The sequence below is a fragment of the Lolium rigidum genome, chromosome 7 (assembly GCF_022539505.1).
Source record: "Lolium rigidum isolate FL_2022 chromosome 7, APGP_CSIRO_Lrig_0.1, whole genome shotgun sequence".
NCBI classification, from domain to species: Eukaryota; Viridiplantae; Streptophyta; class Magnoliopsida; order Poales; family Poaceae; genus Lolium; species Lolium rigidum.
The window spans coordinates 361,986,620-362,013,858 of record NC_061514.1 but is presented as its reverse complement, the minus strand read 5'-3'; the positions used below and the strand labels follow the sequence as shown (position 1 = coordinate 362,013,858).

Below are 27,239 nucleotides of genomic sequence, written 5' to 3'. Positions count from 1 at the left end.
AAAGGCTTACTGAGGGCCAGCGCATCGGTTTGTACAACCAGCCGGTCGTACTCCCTTTGCTCATCCTTCAGGAGAGCAAGCCGGTCTTGCGCTGCCTTCCGCGCCACGGTTTCCTCCTCCAGCTCCGTCCGCAGCACAGCAGTGGAGAGTGAAACACAAGCAGGAGATCGAGAAAAGAAATCACCTTGAGGGCTTCATCTAATTTGGCCTCTGCTGCGGCCTTGGCCTCCTCGAGCTCCCGCGCGTGCCGGAGACCAGCCTGCATGGCCTGCTCCTTCACTTCGCGGTGCGCGGTGACGAGCTGCTCCTTCTCAGCTGGAATCCGGAAGAGAAATGTCAACAAAAAAAACAACCGGTAGGATGCAGAGAGGCAAACCAACCGTAAAGAAACAGTACCTTGAAGCGCGGTGAGCTGAGCCTTGAGGGCCTCGATGGAGGCTTCCGGAACAGCTGGAGTGCAAAGAGTTTATCAGTACTAAAAGGAAAAAGTTGTTGGTGAAAAGAAGCCGGAGGCACAAAAACTAACCTTGGCACTTGCCGTGGGCTTCAGACAGCTCTCGGTGCTCCCACGGAAGCTCCTCAAAGAGCTTCTTCCGGGTGTCCAGCGTGCTCTGTTCAAGTTAAAGAAGGTTTCGGTAAAAAAGATGCCGGCAAGGAAAACAAAGTTTCGCACTAAGTGCTGCGCTCTCAACCCGAAACTCGGGGACTGGCTATGCCGGTTTTTTGAGTTTCTAACAAAGTTTCGCGCTAAGTGCTGCGCTCTCAACCCGAAACTCGGGGACTGGCTATGCCGGTTTTTTATGTTTCAAACAAAGTTTCGCGCTAAGAACTATGTTCTCAACCCGAAACTTGGGGACTGGGAGAATATATATAATCGGAGTCTAAAGAGAAAACCGGTAAAGATGTAAAAGAGATTGAGGTTGTGCAGCTTACCGACACGTTGGTGCTGGCATCGTGCCAAGCGTTGTCGAACTCCTTGGCCGCGTGCCGCAGCCGGCCAAAGTGTTGACCGGTGCTCCGAGGGCCAGAGGGGTCGACCAGCGGCAACTTGTCCTTGCCGAGGCCGCGCGTCGCCGGCGTCAGATCCGCCTGATTCCACTTTTCAGCGTAATCAAGCAGATGACCAAGTTCCGCTCCTCCACGGCGGAACTCGGTGATCCGGCCTGCTTGGGCAGAGGCCGTTTCACAGGCCACAATGGCGGCGCGGCCGGCGTCCAGAGCTAGTGTCTGCGAGCCGGAAGAAGGAGCGGTGGATGCGGTCACCACCGCAGCAAGTTGCTGGGCGGTGAGCTTGCCGCTCTCTGGCGGTGTTGGCTGGGCGGCCGCCGGCTTGCCGGCTGAGGTTGCCGGAGGAGGAGTTGGCGCAGGTTTTGTTGGCGCAGGAGCTTCGGGAGCGTCCTTTGCCGGAGCGGAGCCGGCCGGCTCGGAAGAATCCGGCACGACCTTGGAGGGGGAGGAAGCGGAAGTCTTCTTCTTCTTCTTTTTCTGGACAGGAGGAACCAAAGGTTCCGCCTGCCCGGCATCTTCGGTGCCGACGCCGATGTTGCTGGCGCCGGTGTCTTGGGCTTCTAGAGGGGAGATAAAGTCCTCCTCCGCGCGGTGATCTGGAGATTTAGGGGCCGCACGCCCCGAACTTGTGTTGCCCCCAGAGGGGAGGTGATGTCTACGGGAGCTTCTATTCTTGTAGACAGTGTTGGGCCTCCAAGAGCAGAGGTTTGTAGAACAGCAGCAAGTTTCCCTTAAGTGGATCACCCAAGGTTTATCGAACTCGGGGAGGAAGAGGTCAAAGATATCCCTCTCAAGCAACCACTGCAACCACAAAGCAAGAAGTCTCTTGTGTCCCCAACACACCTAATAGGTGCACTAGTTCGGCGAAGAGATAGTGAAATACAGGTGGTATGAATGAATATGAGCGATAGTAACGGCGCCGGAAAATAGCTTGCTGGCGTGTAGTAGATGGTGGTAATATGGTAGCAGTAGTAACGCAGTAAAACAGATAAACAAGCAGCGATAGCGATATTTAGGAACAAGGCCTAGGGATTACACTTTCACTAGTGGACACTCTCAACTTTGATCACATAACGGAATAGATAAATGCATACTCTACACTCTTGTTGGATGATGAACACATTGCGTAGGATTACACGAACCCTCAATGCCGGAGTTAACAAGCTCCACAATTCAATGTTCATATTTAAATAACCTTAGAGTGCATGAAAGATCAACACGACTAAACCAAGTACTAACACAGCATGCACACTATCACCTTCACACTATGTAGGAGGAATAGATCACATCAATACCATCATAGCAATAGTTAACTTCATAATCTACAAGAGATCACAATCATAGCCTACGCCAAGTACTAACACGGATGCACACACTCGTCACCATTACACCGTGCGGGAGGAATAAAACTACTTTAATAACATCACTAGAGTAGCACATAGATAAATTGTGATACAAAACACATTGCAATCATAAAGAGATATAAATAAGCACTTCACTACGCCATTCATAACGGTGAATAAGTATTACGTGAAATATAGCCTAAGAGACCCACACGGTGCACACACTGTCACCTTTACACACGTGGGACAAGGAGTCTCCGGAGATCACATAAGTAAAACTCACTTGACTAGCATAATGACATCTAGATTACAAGCATCATCATATGAATCTCAATTATGTAAGGCAGCTCATGAGATTATTGTATTGAAGCACATAGGAGAGAGATGAACCACATAGCTACCGGTACAGCCCCGAGCCTCGATGGAGAACTACTCCCTCCTCATGGGAGACAGCAGCGGTGATGAAGATGGCGGTGGTGTCGATGGAGGAGCCTTCCGGGGCACTTCCCCGCCCGGCGGCGTGCGGAACAGAGACTCCTGTCCCCCGGATCTTGGCTTCGCGATGGCGGCGGCTGCGGGAGGTTTCTCGTACCGTGGCTTTTTCGTCTCGTGTTTTAGGTCAGGGACCTTTATATAGGCGAAGAGGCGGAGTCGGAGGGTCGACGAGGCGGCGACACCATAAGGGGGCGCGGGCCACCCCCAGGCCGCGCCGGCCTATGGTCTGGTGGGCCTGTGGCCCCCCTTTGGTCCTTCCCGGGTGTTCTGGAAGCTTCGTGGAAAAATAGGATGCTGGGTCTTGATTTCGTCCGATTCCGAGAATATTTCCTTACTAGGATTTCTGGAACCAAAAACAGCAGAAAATAGGAACTGGCCCTTCGGCATCTCGTCAATAGGTTAGTTCCGGAAAACGCATAAATATGACATAAAGTATGCATAAAACATGTAGATATCATCAATAATGTGACATGGAACACAAGAAATTATCGATACGTCGGAGACGTATCAGCATCCCCAAGCTTAGTTTCTGCTCGTTCCGAGCAAGTAAACGATAACAAAGATAATTTCTGGAGTGACATGCCATCATAAACTTGATCATATTGTAAACGTATGTAATGAATGCAGCGATCAAAACAATGGTAATGACATGAGTAAACAACTGAATCATAAAGCAATGACTTTTCATGAATAGCACTTTCAAGACAGGCATCAATAAGTCTTGCATAAGAGTTAACTCATAAAGCAATAATTTAAAGTAAAGACATTGAAGCAACATAATGGAAGATTAAGTTTCAGCGGTTGCTTTCAACTTGTAACATATATATCTCATGGATATTGTCAACATAGAGTAATATAATAAGTGCAATATGCAAGTATGTAGGAATCAATGCACAGTTCACACAAGTGTTTGCTTCTTGAGGTGGAGAGAAATAGGTGAGCTGACTCAACATAAAAGTAAAAAAGAATGGTCCTTCAAAGAGGAAAGCATCGATTGCTATATTTGTGCTAGAGCTTTTATTTTGAAAACATGAAACAATTTTGTCAACGGTAGTAATAAAGCATATGTATCATGTAAATTATATCTTACAAGTTGCAAGCCTCATGCATAGTATACTAATAGTGCCCGCACCTTGTCCTAATTAGCTTGGACTACCGGATCATCGCAATACACATGTTTTAACCAAGTGTCACAATGGGGTACCTCCATGCCGCTTGTACAAAGGTCTAAGGAGAAAGCTCGCATTTTGGATTTCTCGCTTTTGATTATTCTCAACTTAGACATCCATACCGGGACAACATGGACAACGGATAATGGACTCCTCTTTAATGCATAAGCATGTGGCAACAATTATTATTCTCATATGAGATTGAGGATATATGTCCAAAACTGAAACTTCCACCATGAATCATGGCTTTAGTTAGCGGCCCAATGTTCTTCTCTAACAATATGTATGCTCCAACCATTAAGGTGGTAGATCTCTCTTACTTCAGACAAGACGGACATGCATAGCAACTCACATGATATTCAACAAAGGGTATTTGCTGGCGTCCCCAGAAACATGGTTATCGCACAACAAGCAACTTAATAAGAGATAAAGTGCATAAGTACATATTCAATACCACAATAGTTTTTAAGCTATTTGTCCCATGAGCTATATATTGCAAAGGTGAATGATGGAAATTTAAAGGTAGCACTCAAGCAATTTACTTTGGGATGGTGGAGAAATACCATGTAGTAGGTAGGTATGGTGGACACAAATGGCATAGTGGTTGGCTCAAGGATTTTGGATGCATGAGAAGTATTCCCTCTCGATACAAGGTTTTAGGCTAGCAAGGTTATTTGAAACAAACACAAGGATGAACGGTGCAGCAAAACTCACATAAAAGACATATTGTAAACATTATAAGACTCTACACCGTCTTCCTTGTTGTTCAAAACTCAACACTAGAAATTATCTAGACTTTAGAGAGACCAATTATGCAAACCAAATTTTAGCGAGCTCTATGTATTTCTTCATTAATAGGTGCAAAGTATATGATGCAAGATCTTAAACATGATCACAACAATTGCCAAGTATCAAATTATTCAAGACATTTTAGAGTTACTACATGTAGCATTTTCCAATTCCAACCATATAACAATTTAACGAAGAAGAAACTTCGCCATGAATACTATGAGTAAAGCCTAAGGACATTCTTGTCCATATGCTACAGCGGAGCGTGTCTCTCTCCCATACAGTGAATGCTAGGATCCATTGTATTCAAACAAAACAAAAACAAAAACAAAAACCGACGCTCCAAGCAAAGTGCATAAGATGTCAAGGAATAAAAATATAGTTTCAGGGGAGGAACCTGATAATGTTGTCGATGAAGAAGGGGATACCTTGGGCATCCCCAAGCTTTGACGCTTGAGTCTTCTTGAAATATGCAGGGGTGAACCACCGGGGCATCCCCAAGCTTAGAGCTTTCACTCTCCTTGATCATAGTATATCATCCTCCTCTCTTGACCCTTGAAAATTTCCTCCACACCAAACTCGAAACAACTCATTAGAGGGTTAGTGCACAATAAAAATTAACATGTTCAGAGGTGACACAATCATTCTTAACACTTCTGGACATTGCCCAAAGCTACTGGAAGTCAATGGAACAAAGAAATCCATCCCACATAGCAAAAGAAGCAATGCGAAATAAAAGGCAGAATCTGTCAAAACAGAACAGTCCGTAAAGACGAATTTTAAAAGGGCACCAGACTTGCTCAAATGAAAATGCTCAAATTGAATGAAAGTTGCGTACATATCTGAGGATCACTCACGTAAATTGGCATAATTTTCTGAGTTACCTACAGAGAATTAGGCCCAGATTCGTGACAGCAAAGAAATCTGTTTCTGCGCAGTAATCCAAATCTAGTATGAACCTTACTATCAAAGACTTTACTTGGCACAACAAAACACAAAACTAAGGGCTCCTTTGATTCAAAGGATTTGCATAGGAATTGTGTAGGATTTGATTCCTATAGGAAAAATTCCTATACATGTTGTTTGATTCATAGGAACATATCCTATAGGAAAAATTCCTATAGGAATCTTGTAGTGTAATTCCTATAGGAAAAAAGCATTAGCTCATACCTCATGGAAAAATTCCTTTGCTACAATCAAACAAACTTCATCTTCCTATAGGTTTCAAGTAGACATGCCATTCCAATCCTATACCTTTCATATTCCTATGTTTTTCCTATCCTTTAAATCAAAGGAGCCCTAAGATAAGGAGAGGTTGCTACAGTAGTAAACGACTTCCAAGACACAAATATAAAACAAAGTATTGTAGCAAAATAACACATGGGTTATCTCCCAAGAAGTTCTTTCTTTATAGCCATTAAGATGGGCTCAGCAGTTTTTATGACGTACTCGCAAGAAATAGTAGTTGAAGCAAAAGAGAGCATCAAGAAGCAAATTCAAAACACATTTAAGTCTAACATGCTTCCTATGCATAGGAACCTTGTAAATAAACAAGTTCATGAAGAGCAAAGTAACAAGCATAGGAAGATAAAACAAGTGTAGCTTCAAAAATTTCAGCACATAGAGAGGTGTTTTAGTAACATGAAAATTTCTACAACCATATTTTCCTCTCTCATAATAACTTTCGGTAGCAACATGAGCAAACTCAACAATATAACTATCACATAAAGCATTCTTATCATGAGTCTCATGCATAAAATTATTACTCTCCACATAGGCATAATCAATTTTATTAGTAATAGTGGGAGCAAATTCAACAAAGTAGCTATCATTATTATTCTCATCAAGTGTAGGAGGCATAGTATAATCACAACAAAATTTACTCTCCATAGTAGGTGGCACCAAAAGACCACTATCATTATAATCATCATAAATAGGAGGCAAAGTATCATCAAAGAAAATTTTCTCCTCAATGCTTGGGGGACTAAAAAGATCATGAAAACCAGCTTCCCCAAGCTTAGAACTTTCTATATCATTATCAACAATGGTGTTCAAAGCGTTCATACTAATATTACTACCAAGCATGCAAATAAGATTTCATAGGTTTTTTAATTTTCGCGTCAAACAATCCATGTTTTAAATCGGAAAATAGAATAAGAAGCTCATTCTTTTCCATTATGCCAAACTAGTGTAAACAAGAAACAAAAAGATGCAATTGCGGGATCTAAAGGAAATAGCTTCGAGTACTTACAACGGCGAAAATAGCTTAGTAGCCGAGATCCGGAGTGTGAGTACCTTTTACCTTTCCTCCCCGACAACGGCGCCGAGAAAATAGCTTGATGTCTACGGGAGCTTCTATTCTTGTAGACAGTGTTGGGCCTCCAAGAGCGAGAGGTTTGTAGAACAGCAGCAAGTTTCCCTTAAGTGGATCACCCAAGGTTTATCGAACTCGGGGAGGAAGAGGTCAAAGATATCCCTCTCAAGCAACCATGCAACCACAAAGCAAGAAGTCTCTTGTGTCCCCAACACACCTAATAGGTGCACTAGTTCGGCGAAGAGATAGTGAAATACGGGTGGTATGAATGAATATGAGCGAGTAGTAACGACGCCGAGAAAATAGCTTGCTGGCGTGTAGTTGATGGTGGTAATATGGTAGCGATAGTAACGCGATAAAACAATAAACAAGCGGCGATAGCGATATATAGGAACAAGGCCTAGGGATTACACTTTCACTAGTGGACACTCTCAACTTTGATCACATAACGAGAATAGATAAATGCATACTCTACACTCTTGTTGGATGATGAACACATTGCGTAGGATTACACGAACCCTCAATGCCGGAGTTAACAAGCTCCACAATTCAATGTTCATATTTAAATAACCTTAGAGTGCATGAAAGATCAACACGACTAAACCAAGTACTAACACGAGCATGCACACTATCACCTTCACACTATGTAGGAGGAATAGATCACATCAATACCATCATAGCAATAGTTAACTTCATAATCTACAAGAGATCACAATCATAGCCTACGCCAAGTACTAACACGGATGCACACACTCGTCACCATTACACCGTGCGGGAGGAATAAAACTACTTTAATAACATCACTAGAGTAGCACATAGATAAATTGTGATACAAAACACATTGCAATCATAAAGAGATATAAATAAGCACTTCACTACGCCATTCATAACGGTGAATAAGTATTACGTGAAATATAGCCTAAGAGACCCACATGGTGCACACACTTGTCACCTTTACACACGTGGGACAAGGAGTCTCCGGAGATCACATAAGTAAAACTCACTTGACTAGCATAATGACATCTAGATTACAAGCATCATCATATGAATCTCAATCATGTAAGGCAGCTCATGAGATTATTGTATTGAAGCACATAGGAGAGAGATGAACCACATAGCTACCGGTACAGCCCCGAGCCTCGATGGAGAACTACTCCCTCCTCATGGGAGACAGCAGCGGTGATGAAGATGGCGGTGGTGTCGATGGAGGAGCCTTCCGGGGGCACTTCCCCGCCCCGGCGGCGTGCCGGAACAGAGACTCCTGTCCCCCAGATCTTGGCTTCGCGATGGCGGCGGCTCTGGGAGGTTTCTCGTACCGTGGCTTTTTTCGTCTCGTGTTTTAGGTCAGGGACCTTTATATAGGCGAAGAGGCGGAGTCGGAGGGTCGACGAGGCGGCGACACCATAGGGGGGCGCGGGCCACCCCCAGGCCGCGCCGGCCTATGGTCCAGTGGGCTCGTGGCCCCCTCCGGTCCTTCTTGGGTGTTCGGGAAGCTTCGTGGAAAAATAGGATGTCGGGTCTTGATTTCGTCCGATTCCGAGAATATTTCCTTACTAGGATTTCGGAACCAAAAACGGCGTAAAACGAGAAGCTGGCCCTTCGGCATCTCGTCAATAGGTTAGTTCCAGAAAACGCATAAATATGACATAAAGTATGCATAAAACATGTAGATATCATCAATAATGTGACATGGAACACAAGAAATTATCGATACGTCGGAGACGTATCAGGAGGCAGAAGGATTGCCGGCACCAGATGGTACCGGATTTGGCTGAGGAGGAGTAGAGGTCCTGGTGGTGTCCTCGGAGCTCTCCGGCCTCATGCCAGAGGCGCTCTTGGAGATCTTCAGGGCAGGCCTGGAAAGATAGAAAGGGAACAAGTTCAGAAAAGGCAACCGGAAAAAGAGAATCAGAAAACAAAGAGTCAAGAGAAAAATAGAAAGTGAAATCGGAAACTTACCCGGTAGCCACCGGCATCTCCCGTTTCCGGTAGTGCTTGGTGGAGACCTTTCTCCCGCCGATGTCTTCCTGCCGGGAGCGTTTGGCGGGAGGAGCCTCGCTGGAACCGGCCTCGGGCGTGGGCTCCTTCTTCTTGCGGCCCTGAGAGGTGAGCTTCTCAAGAAACTCGTGGCCTACCTCGGCCTGTATCGGTACAGCGCGCTCCACAACCTGTGGGTTGGCGCTGGCTGAGGGAGCATCTACAGACATGTGATACATGAGAAAGCGAAAGAGCAAAATACCTCAAGTACGGTAACCTCATCATCCGAACCGGAGTCCTTGGCAGAAAAATTACAGGGGCGAGGAGTGTGGGTGCGGCCCATCTTCTGCTCTCCCATGACGTAGGGGTCAGCGTCGGAGTCGTCCTCGAAGACCCGGTCCGGCGTGTAGGAAGCCGGATGCTCCTGGCCGATCCGGCGGAAGTTCTGAGATACAAAGACAACATGTTAGAACAAGATACGTATGTTAATACCGGAAAAAAGCTTCCCGAAGATCCCAAAATCTTACTCGCCGCGGAGGAGAGTTGCGGCGACTATAAGGGGCCAGCCCGTATTTCCCGCTGGGGCTCAGCGGGTTTTGGCAGATCTGCTTGGCCTTAAGGACCAAGTCAGTAGGGCTCAGCCGGTGGGTTGTGATCCTTGTCGGGTCCATTGGCCCCGACATCTCGCTGATCTTGTGGGCGCGCCGCTGAAGGGGCAGCACCCGGCGCGCGAGGAAAGCCCGGACCAGATCCTCCGCGCAGAGGTTGGTCTCCTTCTTGTTGGTGTCGATGAAGCCGGCGATCGACTCCTTGTCATCCTTGGGATGGTGGAGCCAGTTCTTCATGGAGGGCGGCCCGAGAACATATGCCGGAAGATTGATAAAGTCTTCCGGACCGCCATTCCGGACGTAGAAAAAGGTCCTCTGCCAGGTCCGGACAGAGTCCAGACCGGAGAGTTTGTAGAAGTTGCTCCCAGCACGGGGAGACAAAATGCAGCCCCCACACCGAACAAAGGGTTTGGGCTGAGGAAGTTTCCTATCCTGGATAGAGTTCTTCCGAAGATAGTAAAAGAAAGAGAAGTTGTCGACAGAAGGAGTGATACCGCAGTATCCCTCCATGAAGGCGGTGAAGGAAGAAAGATAAAAGATAGCATTGCCTGGAAGATGGTGGGGCTGAAGCTCGTAGAAGTCTAGAAAGCGCCGGAAGAAATCCGCCGCTGGAAGGCCTAAGCCGCGCTCAAAATGAGCGGCAAAGACCACAACCTCACCCGGCTGAGGCTCGGGCTGGCGCTCCTCGCCGGGGATCCGGCACCAAACCTCTTCCGGAATCCTCCGGGAGCGGTAAAGCCAGTTGATTTCCCCTGGGTCACATTGGAGCCCATCCAGGCTCCTCGCGTGTAGGAGTCTAGATCTACTCCGGCGCCCTGGTTGGAGCTGCCGGCTTCTCCTTGGTTTCCGGTAGCAGGAGTCGAGCTACCGGTGCCGGCCTCGCTCTGGGCAAGATCTGCATCGAGCCCGTCGGAGTGCGTTTCAGCCGAAGCTCCTCCGGAAGAAGACGAGGGGATTACGGTGTGGTGGCTACCGGAAGAGGAATCCAAAAGGTAGTCCACGGAAGACATCTTCCGGAAGGGTACAAGATCTACCTAGAAACAAGTTTCCCAAAGCCTAGCCTTGCGCGAAGATCTACGAGTAAGAGGAAAAGCAAAGGAAAATGAAGAAGTAAATACACAACCGGCCCAAGAAGCTGGAAAGCAAAAGAGAAGAGGGCAAACGGGCATTGGGGCTCACCTGAGGCAGCGGGAGACGTGAGGAAGAGGGTCGCCGGAGGCGCATCGGGATCGCAGTCGTCGACGAAGGCCGGCGACGAAGAGGGGCGGAAGCCGCCAAAGAAAGCTCGAGGCAGCGGCGGCGAAGGAGCGTCGGAGGCTCTCTGCGTGGCGGTGACCTTCAGCGCAGCGGGAGCAGCGGCACTGGTTCGTCGGCAGCAATGCTCTGGTGGCGGCCGGCGGAGACGGGAGCGCAAGGGGGCGAAGAGCTCTGTGCGCAGGAAAGGGGCGAATGCGGAGAAGAAGACGAAGTGGAACCGCACCGCAGTTATATAGGAAGAAGGAGAAGTGGGCCGGCAACCGCTGGGCCGCGGCGGTTCGGTTCGTGGGCCGCCACGTGGCATGCGGATACACGCGCCAAAAATACGAGGACACAGGGAGGCCACACGGATCCGGAACGGCAGCGCGGATCCGGTGCGGCGACATAAATGCTGGCGCAGAAGACGAACCGAAGTGACCACGCGACAGCGTCGCGCGTCAGGCACGGTGCGCATGTCAGCGACAGGCGCGGTACCCGAGATATTCTCGACTTCATCGAGGAGAGGTTTAATGACAGAGATACCGCAGAAAATCGGTACGAGGACAAAGGTTCGGCAAAAACGCCGAAGAGTTCGATCCAGATTCCGGAAGGGTTAAACCGATACCTTGAGAAAAGAGAACCTGGCATGGTCTGTTGGATAGGATCCACCGGACTATACCAGCTTCGGGGACTAATGTCGGGGACTAATGTCGGGGGGATGACCCACGGTATGCCAAAGGCATGCCAAAACCGGATGGTTTTAGCCATCAAAGTACCGGTTTAAGTGTTATTCCGGATAACAAAGGTTGATTCAGAGAATCATACCGGTATCCCGAGAGGGGGATACCGGAACTAGCTAAGAACATACCGGAACTACTAGAACGAGGCTACACCGTAGCACGTCGGCAAGACTCGGTCAAAGATGCTCTCCGAGCTAGAAGACAAAGATGAGTGAAGCACTTCAGCTTTAATCGAAGCCATGACGCCAAAGGCAAAGGATGACGTAAAAGGTGCCGGAGGATGTCACGACTTCGATTAAAGGCGTACCGGCATCACCGATAGCTAAAGTAGCCTTGTAAAGTAGTTTGTCCAGTCAAAGATCCCATTAGGGTTTCTTAGGGTTTCTTCCCCTGTAAGCCACCCTCTCCCCTATATAAGGAGAGGGGGCACACCCCATCACGGGTACGTCCAATGTGTTACGCTGTACACAGAAACCTGTAAGCTCTTATGACCGAGAAATAGAGAGATCTAGTGCTGTCTTTGTTCTTGAGTTCATCATCTTCTACCTTCGGCCAAGGCCAAGTTCTTGAGGAATCCATCCGGAAACCTCTCCATCCATACCAAAAACCCTCCCCGAATCCTCTAGCGTCCATTCGGCCCCAAGATAAGCCATCCCATGGCATCTGTCTGTTCACCATGACGACAAGTGTGCTTCTCTCGATGAAATAGTGATGGTCCTATAATCCCAGGTCAATTTGACACCTTATAGGTATCTGAAAGTGAAAAATACGCGAAACATGGATTTCCTGTTCTGCGGAGTTATAAACCAAATAAAGGGGATAATTGATAAATCCCCATAAATAATGTTAAACATGGTGTTGCCATCATATATGTTGCAAATATGTGGGAATTCAATATGATAAAGGACAAAGTTCATGTATGCATTTTACATGCATCAACAGATGACACAGACATCTAAGACACACAACTCCGAAAAACAGAGAAACATCACACCTGATCAAATCTAGAGAATGAGCCTTGGAGAAGACATCATTCGGGCTGCTACGCGGATCCTCGAAGGACAATGCATCATCCCCTTCATCATCAACCACTGCATCACCAATTCCATTCTCCTCCAACCATATTTGTAATCTTGAATGCTATTGTGGATTTGTGTTCGAATTCATTCCATTCCTTTCATCCCTTCCATAAGATTATGATGATGTTCTTGATTGCTTCCATGTGTGAGTAGTTCCTTTATTTCTTGGGGAGATGGAGAAATCCTAGCATGAATATGAGATGAATCTAAGATGATTTATGATTTTACGTATTAATGTGTGTTAGTTCTCTCTCTTGATATTATATGTTGTGCACCATGTAATATTTACCTTATGGTCTCGAGAGGGAACTACACTTTGAAGTGTGGTAAAGTGAACGACGAGAAGTGGCATTACCGTATCGGCACTCACCAAGATCATATCGATAACCACAGGGTAAACCCCTTAATAGCAATAGTCAATATGTGGCTTGTAGAAGACTAGATGTCGTGGTTATTTAGAGATGCGATGATCGATGGCTTTCTGGGCGCATCTTGTTACGGAGCTCTTCCAGCACATAATATAATTAAAAACATATTCCATCTTGATTAACATGAATCCTAATGCTAGAGCTGAATCCAATAATTTCTGAGAGCACTTTGTCTTATTAACACTACTAGGAAAAGGCCTATATATGGAAATAGTACTACTGGCGCACCAGCAAACCCATGCGTCAGTGGCAAATAGCGCCAGTGCACCAATATGTCGCCGCACCGGCGATGGAGTCTTACTGCCGGCGCACAAGCAAGAAAGATGCGCCGGCGATAAAATTTCAAAGAGGACCAGACCAGACCGAAAAAATTGAGGCCCTTACTGCCGGCGCACCACCATGTTGGTGCGCCGGTGGTAAGTTGCTTATTGCCGGCGCTGCAGCATGATGGTGTGCCGGCGGTAAGGGGAGCCACGATTTTCCCTCTCCACCCCCCATGTGGACCGCCTTTTCAGTTTTGAAAAAAATAAAAGAAAACGATAAAAAATTCAAAAAATAAAATCCTTTGAACTGCCCATGTATTATGTAATCTAGTTTTAATGAAAATTTGAAAAAATGAATTTCGATATATTATGCAAAATGGTGTCATCTTTCGGTAAACGGGATTTCTGGTTGCATACGGTCTCCGATGAAAAACTTTTTTTATATCAAAATCTATCTACGCGAAATGTCCTATCCGAATTCAACCACCTACGGTCATTTCGACAAAAAATGGATTCGTCAATTGGAAAACAGAAACATGACTTTTTTCAGGTTTAAGATTTGGGTGAAAAAAAGAAGAAAATTACCCCCGGCGCACCACCATACTAGGTGCGCCGGCAGTAAGCAGTACTATATATTCTAAGCTGGCCCTCCTCCTTCTTCTCCTTTCTCACTTCTCCCCCTTCTCCTCTTTCCCCCCCCCTCTTCTCCTTGCAATACTCACCGACGGCCTCCTCCTTCCCCCTCCTCCGGTGACATCCCTCCTCCAAATCGGGCCTCCTCCTCCTCCGGCGTGAGCTGCTCCTTCTACTCCACCTCGGGCTTCCTCCTCCGGCCTCCTCCTCCTCCTCCTCAACCTCCACCTCCGGCCAACTCCTCCTCCTCAACCTCCACCTCCGGCCAACTCCTCCTCCTCAACCTCCACCTCCGGCCAACTCCTCCTCCTCCACGTCCACGTCCACCTCCGCCTTCACCTACGACCTACTCCTCATCCTCATCCTCATCCTCATCCTCCTCCTCCTCCTCCTACTCCTACACTGGCGGGCCAAGGACAGCAAGGTGGCCCACAGTAACACGCAAAACGAACCCGAGCTAGATCTAGATCTAGATCGGCTTTTTTTTGGTTTCCTGGATAACATATTACCGTCGCACTAGGCAGGTGCGCCGGGGATAACTCGTCTTACCGCCGACGAACTAGCTGGTGCGCCGGTAATAGCTCATTATCACCGGCCCGTTCCCACCGGCGGGCGCTGGTACGCCGGTAGTAGGCAAATTTGGTGCGCCGGCAATAAGCGTTTTCCTAGTAGTGTAAGTTTCAACCCATTTCCTTGAACGCTTTTAGTGCTTTGTTTCCCTTATTGCAACCAATCACAACCATCCCCCAAAAGCATTTTAAGTTTGGGTGTTTTGAAACATGGGATCATATGCTTCCTCTATTCATCTTACACATATTTTGAATTTTAAAAAAAATTGAAACAAAAAATTCGCATGTACATCTTCTCGTGTTACGCGCTTACAAAGTTGTTTCATAAAAAATTGACTTGTCATGTGACGTGTGTAAAAAGATAAAACTCAGTACTAAAAATAATGCTTTTCACAAGATAAGTTTTCTCTTTTTTACATAGACCACAAAAAATATTGATTTTTCGTGAAACTTGACGAACAAACATATATTATGAATATGTACATGTAAAAAAAATTGCTAATTTTTTTCGACATTTTAAAATATGATTTTTTGGTAGAGGGAGCATATGCACCCGGGGCCAAATTGAATTTCCGAAAACAATTCACAAGTAATCTTTAATAGGTGGTAGCAAGGGGCATTAAGTCCTTAACTAGTATCTCCTCGTGGTTCGATACTCTTATTTCGAAACTAGCTACAATTGATCCGTGTACTTGTAGTCATCGCCGTCGAACAAGCCCGTGGTAGATGTCGATGCGACAATGTTGGAGTGACCTTGGTGTTGCTGCAACAAAGTTGAGGTCGTCGCACCGTAAGCACGACGAACGATGTTTGATGACGCCGCTTGCTCCGGTGTTGTGCTTCTCAGTTTGTGTCGCTTTGTATGTCCAGCGGTGCTCTTGTCGACGCAAAGGTTTTCGCTCAATTTTTCTCCAGTAAACTAAGTAGTTTGGGTCTATGTACCTTTAGAGCATCTCCACTCGCGTCCCCCAAAGCATCCCCCAAAGCAATTTGGGGCGCGCCGGACCAAAAACGGTTCCAGCCGCGTCCCCAAAGCCGAATTTTGTCTGGCGCGCCCCGATACGGTGTCCGGCGCCCCGAGCCCGTCCCCGCCCCACAGGGGACGCACCGGGGACGCCGGACACAACGAAAAGCGAGGCGGGCTCCCACATGTCGGCGACTATTTGCATAAACCGTTGATTCGCGCTTTTTTTCTCGTCGCTCCTTCCTTCCCGCGCCTCCCACCCCTCCGCCGCCGCTGAATTTCCCGGCCGTTTCGACGTCTGATCTCTTCTGAGAGTCGGCACCGTCGTCGTGGCTGGCGCTCCCGCCGGTCGTTCCGCCGTGGCCGCTTCACCAACGCGTCCCAGAACGCGGCGTCAAATCGGCCCCACCTCCGCGCACACAAGGTGCTCGACGACTTGCCATGTAGGCGCGATTGGCCGCTGTTCGTTGCGTCGTCTGCCTCGGCGCAATTTTAACCATTGATTTTGCTTTAGACATGGACAACGACGATGAGATGCTTGCCCTGCTGCTGGAGGACGAGCAAGCCTTCGACGACGGCCTGCGGGAGCATTTGCTGATCATCGCGTCCCTCCAGGACATGGTTGACGCCGAGGTGGAGAAGAGGAAGAGGCCGCGCCCCGGAGGATCAAGGTCGGGGAGAAAGAAGTCCAAGCCCCGGCAGAGGATGGAGGGACATACCATGCTGCACAATGACTACTTCGTAGATGAGGGAACACATGCCGACAATTTTCGGCGCCGGTACAGGATGAGCAAGGGTCTGTTCATGATTATCCTCCACGGCGTTCGAGAGTTCGACCCCTACTTCAAGCTCAAGCTCGACGCTGTAGGCGTTGTCGGGTTCTCGTCCATTCAGAAGTGCACCGCCGCCATGAGGATGCTTGCATACGGAGAACCTGCCGATACACAAGACGACTACCTTCGCATGAGTGAGTCTACTGCCATTGAGTGCATGTACAAGTTTTGCCGAGCTGTGGTGGGAAAGTTTAGCAAATACTACTTGAGAGAGCCAACTGAGGAAGAGACTGCAAGGATCATGGCACAAAATGCTGCCAGACGATTTCCTGAAATGCTTGGAAGCATCGATTGCATGCACTGGACATGGAAGAACTGCCTATTTGCTTGGCAAGGTATATACAAAGGGCGTCATGGATATTGCAGTGTGCTGCTTGAAGCTGTGGTAGATTATGACCTGTGGATTTGGCATTCTTTTTTTGCCATGGCGGGACCATATAATGACATCAACGTGTTGCAGCAGTCTCCGGTGTTCAGCAGACTAGTGGAAGGGCATGCTCCACCATGCAACTATGAGATCAATGGCCACGAATATACCAAAGGCTATTATCTAGCCGATGGTATATATCTAAAATGGGCCACTTTTGTCAAAACAATCCCGAATCCATCAGGTCTGAAGAATTCCCACTTTGCTACGCGACAGGAGGCTTGCAGGAAAGATGTCGAGCGGTCATTTGGTGTGCTTCAAGCACAATTTGCCATTGTCCGGTACCCTGCTCTAAGCTGGTCTCACGACCAAATGTGGGAGGTGATGCAGACTTGTGTGATCATGCACAACATGGTCATCGAGGATGACCGCAAGAATCATGCCAGGACACATGTTGGTCCCTATGAGTGTGAGGGCCCTCTTGCGGATGTTGATCATGAGTTGCCTGCAGGTTTTGCTGATTTCCTCGCCATGCACGCAGAGATCCGTGACAACAATGTTCATGATCAACTTCAAGCTGATCTCGTTGAGCATTTGTGGAGGATCAAAGGAAATACCGTGGCACCTTGATCTAGCATCTAGCTCTATTTATTATATTTGTTTATTTGTTTTATTGTTTGTTGTATTTTAATTTGAAAACAATCCTCGTAAACATTTTTATTCATATGTTATATTCGATAAATGGTTCTGTGTTAAAAAAGAAGTATTTGTAATGTTTGAGGGACGCGGCTGGGGAGCGATGTCCCCCAAACGCGGCACGAACAAAACACGTCCCCCAAACGCTCAATCCGGCGCTCTTTTGGGGACGCGACTGAAGATGCTCTTATATTTTTCTAATAATGCAGTAATGAACAGAACCGTTCCGCTGGTGTTTTTCATAAAAAAAAATGGCGGGTTAGGGGTGCACACCGGAGATTTGGACAGAAACGTCGCCGCAGTTCCCCGATTATGCCTCGCAAGTTCCTCGTGAACATTTCCACGTCCCATGTTTAACTTTTGCGTCAATGTCTTAACCAACAAGCAACAGCTTAGGAAACCAGGTCAAGTCGGTTTGACAATCTTGGAACGTGAGGAGGTAAGGTAAATTAAGCTGGTGCAGGTAGTGCACGTGAACAGAAATTAAACGACACGTAGAGTAGAGGAGAGGACTCCATGGTATCTATCGAGAACCAACTCGAGGTTGTGTAGAGATGTTGATCCCAGTCACGGAGTGACCCGCGTTCGTAAAGCGTGAATATTCATTCAGTGGGCGTCGACGTGCAGGTCAGTGGCGACGTGAATTTCAAGATCATCCGCGCCGATTCGAGTGCCTAAGGTAGGTGTGCGATGCACGTCAGGAGTGAGGTACGATGTGAATGCTACGTTTGTACGTTTCCAAAAAATGTCGGTATCTATGTATCGACGAGACGGATGAGCGATGCACAAGGCTTTCACGTAACCATCCAGAGTCCAAAGGAATCGCACGAGCGCTAGCAGAGTCCGGAGCGCGCACGCCTCGCCTAGTAGCAGTACTGTACCGGCCGAGGCGGGCAAAGCGGCGCCCGGGACGAACGCCAGCCATCCAATCGCATCTGATCTTCCCAAGTCGGAATTAAATCAGGAAATTAAAACAAAATCAGTTGAAGGATTATTAGGCTTAGTAATTTCCGGTGGCTTAGTTGGCTGGTAACTCGTATCCGCCCCGGCTGCCTGCCCTTGCCCTAGTAGTAGTACAAGTTCCCAACGTGTCGCGTCTCCCTTTCGCTTCGCTCCCACTTCTCCCCAAACCCATCTCGCAGCTCGTCTCGTCCCCATCGTCTTCGCCACTGGACACGACCGCAAACCCTAGGCGCCGCCGCCCTCCCAGGCCCCCAGGTACGCCCTCCTCCTCCGCCGCCGCCGACCACCACCCCTTCGCCATCGCCGTCATCCCGTCCGCCGCTGCGCTCCGGCCCGTTCCTGTTACTTTTTTTCTGTTTGTTTCGTGCGCGGGCGGGCGGATTTCCCGGCGATTTATTTCCGTCGCGATTGGATCAGGGGTGGTAGCAAACCAGGAGGAGGAGGAGATCGGAAGGAAAGCGGATTTATGTCCCAGCGAGGGGACAGGGGCGAGGGCCACGCGAGGAGACCCGCCCGCTCTACCAGCTTCGGCCAAGGACACCGCGGAGGCGGAGTCGGCGGCGCCGCGAGCAAGGGCGGCGGGGGCACCTCAGGTGGCCAGCCTCCCCTATCATCTAACCGAAGGTACGCCTTCTTCTACTTTTTGGTTTACCCCTGATGACGATTTATTCGGCGCTGCTACCGCCGCCTGCCTTTGTGATTCGATCCTGCGGCTAGGGTTTTGACGGATCTCGATTGCAGCTTCGGCAAGCCTCGCAATGGCCACGGCGGCCACCAGAGGGTCGTGAACCAGCCTGACACCACCGGCTTCCAGCCCGCCCCGGCGCCAGGGCCCCTGCAAACGCCGCCGACGCGCCCTCCCGTGCCGCAGAGCGCGCCTGTGCACGTTCCGGCCACCGCGCCGCGGCCGCAGCACCATGGTATGCGATTCCACAAACCCATCCTGCTCTGTTGTGGTGCATTGCAATTGCAACCCAACCAAAACAACCACCTAACATGTTTCGTTTTGCAGATTCTTCGTCCGCGGCTCAAGCGCCCCCCATGCCACCCGCCGCAACCGAGAATCCCACCTACATACCCATCCCTAAAAACATACCTCGTGCCGCCCCCAAGGCGCCGCCCAAGAATATACCGGCTCCTCAGGGGCCGCCCAAAGGTTTGCTTCACTCTTCTTCTCGCGCTTTAGAGATCATGATAATCATAAGTAATGATGGCTTGATAAGTCTGTGGGAGCAGTGGAGACCTTCTGTAGCTTGTTGTTTGGATTTGGATACTAGTCAAACTGCCTTGTAACCTTCTCCTGCTTTCTTCTTTTCAGGGGAATCATCAAAGGGATTTAACTTGCAGTTCGGCAGTATAAACATGAACATGAATGCTGTCCCGGTATGATGTCTTTGGCAGCTTGCGTCTCTTTATTCAGTTTCTCAAGTTTATGCTGATTTTCTTTCTGACTTATATCCCTCTAATTTCCATGAACTTTTTTGTATAGCAATTTCCCGCTAGGACAAGCTCAGCTCCTCCAAATTTGGATGAGCAGAAGCGTAATCAGGTATCTTCTCATTCCCCTGCACAACTCTTTCTTGCTTCTTCGATATTACTATCTATGCCTAGCTAGCTGTTTATTACATGCGGTTGTTTGCTGGATGTACCGGCAATAACAGGTTCTGAAAACCCATTATGTTCCTATGAATTATCTAACTTCGGGAGCATTTAACAATTGATGTTCTTTTGCTCAAGTTTCTGCATTGTATTGGTTGTCATCATTTTAAGGTTTCAACGTTGGAATAGAATGTATTGTAATACCATGTTTCTCTTCTGTTCAGGTACTTCCGGAGGTACTTAAGGCTGCACCTTCTATACCACCACCCCTAAAACAGCCGCATCCTCCACCACAGCAGCAGCATCCTCCGCAGCCGCAGCATCCTCCGCAACCGCGGCAGCAGCATCCTCCACAACCCCAGCAGCAGCATCCTCCGCAACCTCAGCAGCAGCATCCTCCGCAACCCCCGCAGCAGCAGCCCCTTTCACAGCAACAGCAAACAAGGAAGGATGCTCTTGGCCCTAGTCAGCCTAATGCTGTGAACACTCATCTTCCCTCCCAAGTGAAGAGAGATGTGCATGTTTCTCCATCAGTGCCGAATGTTGCACCACCGAGACCCACTGTTCAACCTATGCCTGGGATGCCCATGTCCTCGATGCATTTTCACCATCAACAACCACAAGTCCCGGTACAGTTTGGTGGCCATAATCAGGGCGTTGTGCCTAGCTCAATCCAGATGTCTATGGGAATGCCTGGTGGCAATGCGTCCCAGGTTCAGCAGCATATGTATGTCCAAAATATGCAGCAACATCAAATGCATCAGCAAATGTTGCATCAAGGACAACCTATGATGTTTCCGTCAGTCGGTGGTCATCAACTCACTCCTCAGTTGGGCAATGTTAGTTTGAACATGGCTCCGCAGTATCCTCAGCAACACCAGAAACAGCTTGTTGCTCCTCGCAAGAATGTCATTAAAATTATTGATCCAATTACCAATAAAGAAGTGAATCTTGGGCAGATGGCTTCATCTAATGTAGCGCCACAAACCCAGCAAGTCAGTGGCTATGCAGCTCAACCTATGGCCTACTTTCCTCAGCAGCAGACCTCGTATAACCAGTCAGGTATGTATTACCCCGGCACCACCGGTGTTGGCCAGGTTCCCACTGGATCACAGGCTCGGTATAGTTATCAGACCACTCAAGCTGGTCAAACAATTCCTTTCGCAAACCCATCTATGTCAAATGCCGCTCCTGCCAGTCACAAGGACAACATCTCTGGTCATGCAGCATCTATTCATCCTCAGGTCGCAGGTAAATCACAAATTGGTTTGCACATGGAGAAACCTGTTGCCCCGGTCAAGATAACTGTACCGCCAGCTAAATCTGATCCACCTAAGTTAAGGGTGACTGAGCATGTGGTACCACATCAACAGAAGGATAATATAGTTCTTTCTGGGACTATGGGTTCAAATGCTCCAGTTAGCGAGGAGAGTAAAGCACAATCTGTCACAGAGAAGCTTTCCCAGGAGAGTAAAGCACCATCTGTCACTGAGAAGCATACCAGGGAGAGTAAAGCACCATCTGTCTCAGAGAAGCATTCCAAGGAGAGTAAAGCGCCATCTGTCACAGAGAAGCATCCCACTGTGGTAACTCAACCCTCACCGATTCTAGCTACAAAACTAGAAAATGATACTGTGACATATCCTACTACAGTTTTGCCCTCACTTTTGTCCGGAGCTGATGGAAAGAGCAAAGAAGTTATTCAAAAACCGATTCTATTAAGGATAACAAGAAAAACACGAGTAGAAAGGACACAAAGATTTTGCCGCAACAACAACAGGTATTTTTGCGCCTCTTCTTTTCCTAGCACTGTTTTTTGCGGTTTTGCACTAGATTTTTGTGCTTAACATGCTCCATATTGCCTTCATTCAGTCAGCTTCATCTGCTGAAGAGTTCAAGGGGCAAACTTCCGTGAAGGTTGGAGATGATGGGGTTGATCACACGGAAGCTAAGAGCTCCAGTAGTAAAGAGTTGGATTTAACCAGCACAGCCTCAGGCTTAACAGCTGCAACATCTGAAATTAGTGTTTCTCAAGTTCTTGGTCTAAGCGAAGCTGACAACCCATCAGTAAATGGTATGCACTCTTTTTGTTTTGTTTTGAAGTCGAATGAAAATAATCGTTGCATTGCATGCTTCCGTTTTACTGACATGTTGCATTGCCAGTTGCCAGTGTTCCTCCCACAGATATCAGCTCTGCAAAATTATCCTCTGTGATTACTGGGGAGCCCCAAGCAGTAGAAAGCCTAGGCGTTGCAGCTGTTGAATCTGAAGAGAGTGAAATAACTCCACAAATTTCACCAGAAGTTAGTGATGACAAAATTTTGTCTGATTCTACTGAAAATGAGTCTCATGAGTGCACGGCAGACTTAGCTGAACAGGCATCAGCGGTTCCGAAGCCTGATAATTCAGATGCAGCATCTTGTGTACCTGACTCGCAAGAGCTAGCAAAAGAGTCCACAGCATCTATACTAGATGAACACAGTTTAACAAATAGCTCACTTAAGGATACTGAAACTTCATCAGCTTTTGTCGATGGCAGTGATGTGTCTGGGGCCAATTCTGTAACTTCATCAGAGTCTACCATCCCAAGTGGCAACGATAAAGATAACAGTAGTATCCCGGAAACAATTGTTTCCAGTATTACTCCTGGCACGTTACCTGTGAATCAATCAGTTGCACCTGAGGAGGAAGGGAAACATGCAGATGGAGTGATGGATCAACCAACTGCTGATCAATCAAGTGCTGCACCAACAGGTTCTGTCCGACCCTTATCAAGGGAAAAACCTGCCGCGGAACTCACTCGAACAAAGTCGGCTTTCGGAAAGAAGAAAAAACGGAAGGAAATGCTTTCCAAAGCTGATGCTGCTGGGACTTCAGATCTTTATAATGCGTACAAGGGACCAGAAGAGCAGTTAGAAGGTATTGCCGCAGCAGAGGGTGCTGATAGATCGTCAATGGTTGACGGAACACACGTGCCACCTGAGGGATCAGAAAGAGAGGGCAATGTGTGTGAAGATGATGGAAAGAAAAAGGTTGAGCCTGATGATTGGGAAGATGCAGCAGACATTTCCACTCCAAAGCTGCAAGGTTCAGGCACTGGAAACCAGGCTAGTGCCCCACAAGTGCCAGAGTCAGATACAAATGAAATTAACGGCCGTAAGAAATATACACGTGATTTTCTGCTCACTTTTGCAAATCAGATTTATGGTCTTCCTGTTGGCATCCGAATGGATGCTGTTACTAGCGCTCTGTTTAAGGATTTGGCAGGAAAGTCCTATGTTATTGATCGGGAACCTCACCAAGGTCCTGGACGGGGATCTGATAGACCAACATCTCGCGGTGATCGCCGTGGTCCTGCTATGGATGATGATAAGTGGACAACAAAATCAGGTGTTCCTTTCAGTCCTGGTCGTGATGCCCACATGGACGTGAACGGTCCAGCAATGAATTACCGTGGTGCCCCAGGAGTCAATCATGGTGTTTTAAGGAATCCGCGTGGTGTTCTTGTGGGACCAATGCAATCCATTGCACCTCAAGCAGCTCGCAGTGGCTCTGATGCAGATAGATGGCAGCAAAGGGGTCTGATCCCATCTCCTGTTACACCAATGCAGGTAATGCACAAAGCAGAGAAGAAGTACGTAGTTGGCAAAGTTTCTGATGAGGAGCAGGCAAAGCAGAGGCAGCTGAAATCAATTCTCAATAAACTGACCCCCCAGAACTTTGATAAGCTGTTTGAACAAGTCAAAGAGGTGAACATCGACAATGTGTCAACTCTTACTGGGGTCATTTCGCAGATATTTGACAAAGCTTTAATGGAACCAACTTTCTGTGAAATGTATGCCAACTTCTGCTCACATCTGGCTGTTGTTCTGCCAGACTTTAGTGAGGACAATGAAAAAATTACATTCAAGAGATTGCTGTTGAACAAATGCCAAGAGGAGTTTGAGAGAGGCGAAAGAGAAGAAGCTGAAGCAGATAAAACAGAGGAGGAGGGTGAAGTTAAGCAAACCAAAGAGGAAAGGGAAGAAAAAAGAGTTAAAGCTCGAAGGCGCATGCTGGGAAACATTAGGTTGATTGGAGAATTGTACAAAAAGAGGATGTTGACAGAGCGCATCATGCATGAGTGCATCAAAAAATTGCTGGGAAATTATGATAGTCCGGACGAGGAGAACATTGAAGCACTATGCAAATTGATGAGTACAATTGGAGAGATGATAGATCATCCGAAGGCTAAGGAACATATTGATGCATATTTTGATAGAATGCGTGGCTTGTCAACTAGTCAGCTCATATCTTCTCGTGTTAGATTCTTGCTGAGAGATTCAATCGATCTCAGGAAGAACAAATGGCAGCAAAGGCGTAAAGTGGATGGCCCCAAGAAGATTGATGAGGTTCACAGGGATGCAGCTCAGGAGAAACATGCTCAGTCAAGTAGGTTAGCTCGTGGTCCAAGCATGAATTCTGCTCCAAGAAGAGGGGGAATGGATTATAGCTCCCGTGGCTCGGCAGCACCATTGGTATCCCCAGGTCCTCAGCAAAGAGGCCGGGGTTTCGGTAACCAGGATATCCGGTTTGAGCAGGATAGGCATCATGACAATAGAACTGTTCCTCTTCCTCAGCGTACTGTCAAGGACGAAACCATCACTCTTGGACCACAAGGTGGCCTGGCTAGGGGCATGTCTTTAAGAGGGCAGCCACCGGTATCAAATGCTGAGCCTCCTAGTGTTCTTGACCATCGCAGGATGGTAACCAGTCCTAATGGGTATAATTCAGTGGCTTTGACCGGAAGAGAGGACACTAGCTCGAGAATTCCGGATCGAACCTCTGGGAGGATAGCACCTGCTACACCGTCTGCTGGTTCTTCAAACAGACCTGCCAGCCAGGATGGCCGCTCTGGAAATAAATCATACTCCGAGGAGGATCTGAGAGAGAAATCTATTGCAGCCATCCGGGAATATTATAGGTAATACATTTAAACTTCTATTACAGCATATTTCTTCAGTATGCACCAGACTTTTAACTTCTGCTGCACATTTTTACCCTTTAAAGGTGATCCCTGTGTTCTTACTATCTCAGGTTATTATATTTTCTTTGAATAAATACATCATAATAATGCGGTAGTATCGGCAACTGTGAATATTTGGATTACTCTTATTTGTGAGACTAGTACGTGTCACCATTTTACTACATTGCTTGCTATTCTCTTTTTGCTTCCTGCCACTTCTTTTTCACGTCTCTGCAAATTTGGAAGTTTATTTCGCTCAAAAGTTCCAATTAGTGGGGCTGTGGTGGCAATCCATATTGTCAAGTGTCCAAATTCAAACACCTTAGAAACAGAAATGATACAATATACAGATAGGCTACCACAAAATGGGAGCTTATATTACCACTTCTAATAATATTTCTCCAATATTATATTTATGATTCTCATGTAACGGTTATGATCTTTATTGTGTGCTCTTGTTTTGTTGAGTATCCTCATTCTTCATTGCTAAGTTATCAGGCTCTCTCTGTGTTACAGAAAACGTTTTTGGTATATCTTGTGCTAACATGCGACTTGTTTTGGCAGCGCGAAAGATGAAAAGGAGGTTGCGTTGTGTATTGAAGAATTGAATGCTCCGAGCTTCTATCCTTCTGTGGTATCGCTTTGGGTAAATGATTCCTTTGAGAGAAAAGATGTGGAAAGAGAGTTGTTGGCAAAGCTCTTTGTTGGCCTTTTCAATGGTGGATATAATTTATTGAGCAAGCCTCAACTCATTGAGGGGTAAGTGTTTTGCTTCTGTTTCTTCTCTATTTTTTCCTCACTGCTCATTCCTGTTCACTAGTCTGTGCTGACTATACAAATATTTCCAGCCTCTCGTCTGTTCTTGCTTCATTGGAAGACGCCCTAAGTGATTCTCCAAGGGCATCGGAGTATCTTGGACGGCTTTTTGCAAGGTTTGTGCTGGAAAACATATTGCTTTTGCAAGACGTAGGTAGATTGATTGAAGAAGGTGGAGAGGAACCAGGATACCTTGTACGTGAAGGCATTGCAGCTGAAGTCCTTGGGGCAGTTCTAGAGTCCATCAGAATAGAGAAGGGGGATTCGTTCGTGAAGGAGGCCAAGATAGGCTCCAATCTCAAGTTGGAGAGTTTCAGACCACAGCATCTAAAGAGATCAAAGCTGGATGCCTTCATGCAGACATAAGCTTTTCTACTAGGTAAGTCGTTCTAGTAGTATCTTAGAATAGCATACCAGTTAACTTTTTTCTGAAACTCTAATACTCTAGAATATTCAGCTACATACAGCAGCGAGTGTCATAGTGTAGAAGTACAAGGTTCTAACCTACCCTCTTTGATCAACAGCTTAACAATTTATGGGTGTTGTCGCCAAGGAGTCCATGTCTTTGCACCCAGCCGCCTTTTTGATCGAACAACTGCAAATACTGCCATCAGATGCTTGCCCCAAGCTGCTACGCAACTATTGTATTCGAGCTCGTCCTGTGAGCTCGTACTGTGGAGATGATGTATTCCATTCTGTTCAGACTTGTTACTGGTGGTAAATCATTGTTGCGGATGGGCACTGGCAGCCATTGCTGACGCAGGTAGCTGGGTGCCATTTCGAGTTGGCTCCTTAATGAGTCTGAGGAATATTTTTGTGATCACGAGGGTAGAGGTCAGATAACTGATATTTATCGGGAGTAGGAGGAAATAGTAGGTTCGACTTTATGCCTCCCGCGGCTTCTGACCAATATTCTTTTGTGATTAGACTTAATAGTTGGTTAACTTGGCGGCATTTTCCTCATAGCCAGACTCCTACTGTGAATTTTGTTTATATTCCTGTAAGTTGCTGCTATTTGTGTCCCTTGGCGCCCCTACTTGATGACCAATACTGACTGTTTCTCTGTGTTGCGTCTATGGATGCAAAGCGGCACCTTTTTCTGGGTCCTTCTCTTTCCTATAATTCCTGGGTACCCATGCCCTTACTCTTCTCTTTTCCTTTCTTCCCACACGAGCAACATCATATATTCCTATGTAAAATCTCCTTTTGGCGTTCTCAACACATTTTGTTTTGAACGAAACTGACAATTTGCCATGTCTCACTGAAAAAGGTAGAATGTAACATGGAACATGATTGTCAAAAGGGCACACTTGCCCGACCTGACTCACCATAGATACATCACCCA

The 27,239-nt window shown here is 47.3% G+C and overlaps 2 protein-coding genes across 2 annotated transcripts; both read left to right on the top strand.

Moving 5' to 3' along the window:
* Positions 1-18,201: 18,201 nt before the first annotated feature.
* LOC124673672 lies at positions 18,202-19,322 on the top strand. Its single transcript, XM_047209706.1, has 4 exons — positions 18,202-18,219; positions 18,534-18,729; positions 18,892-19,098; positions 19,216-19,322. The coding sequence occupies exons 1-4, from the start codon at positions 18,202-18,204 to the stop codon at positions 19,260-19,262; spliced, it is 468 nt and encodes a 155-aa protein (XP_047065662.1). The 3' UTR covers positions 19,263-19,322.
* A 193-nt stretch (positions 19,323-19,515) lies between these two features.
* On the top strand, positions 19,516-26,857 carry LOC124669685 (eukaryotic translation initiation factor 4G-like). The gene is given in 10 exon segments (XM_047206251.1): positions 19,516-19,630; positions 19,793-19,857; positions 19,964-20,023; positions 20,298-21,761; positions 21,764-21,853; positions 21,946-22,147; positions 22,237-25,036; positions 25,643-25,837; positions 25,927-26,273; positions 26,419-26,857. Coding segments are annotated over 9 exon segments (5,325 nt in total). The 3' UTR covers positions 26,261-26,273; positions 26,419-26,857.
* Positions 26,858-27,239: the final 382 nt, after the last annotated feature.

What these genes read in the sequence shown, in the direction of transcription:
- LOC124673672 (XM_047209706.1), top strand. An exon ending in CCGCCCTCCCAGGCCCCCAG is followed by an intron (nt 18,730 to 18,891) that starts GTACGCCCTCCT and finishes CGATTGGATCAG; the next exon opens with GGGTGGTAGCAAACCAGGAG. An exon ending in CCCCTATCATCTAACCGAAG is followed by an intron (nt 19,099 to 19,215) that starts GTACGCCTTCTT and finishes TCTCGATTGCAG; the next exon opens with CTTCGGCAAGCCTCGCAATG.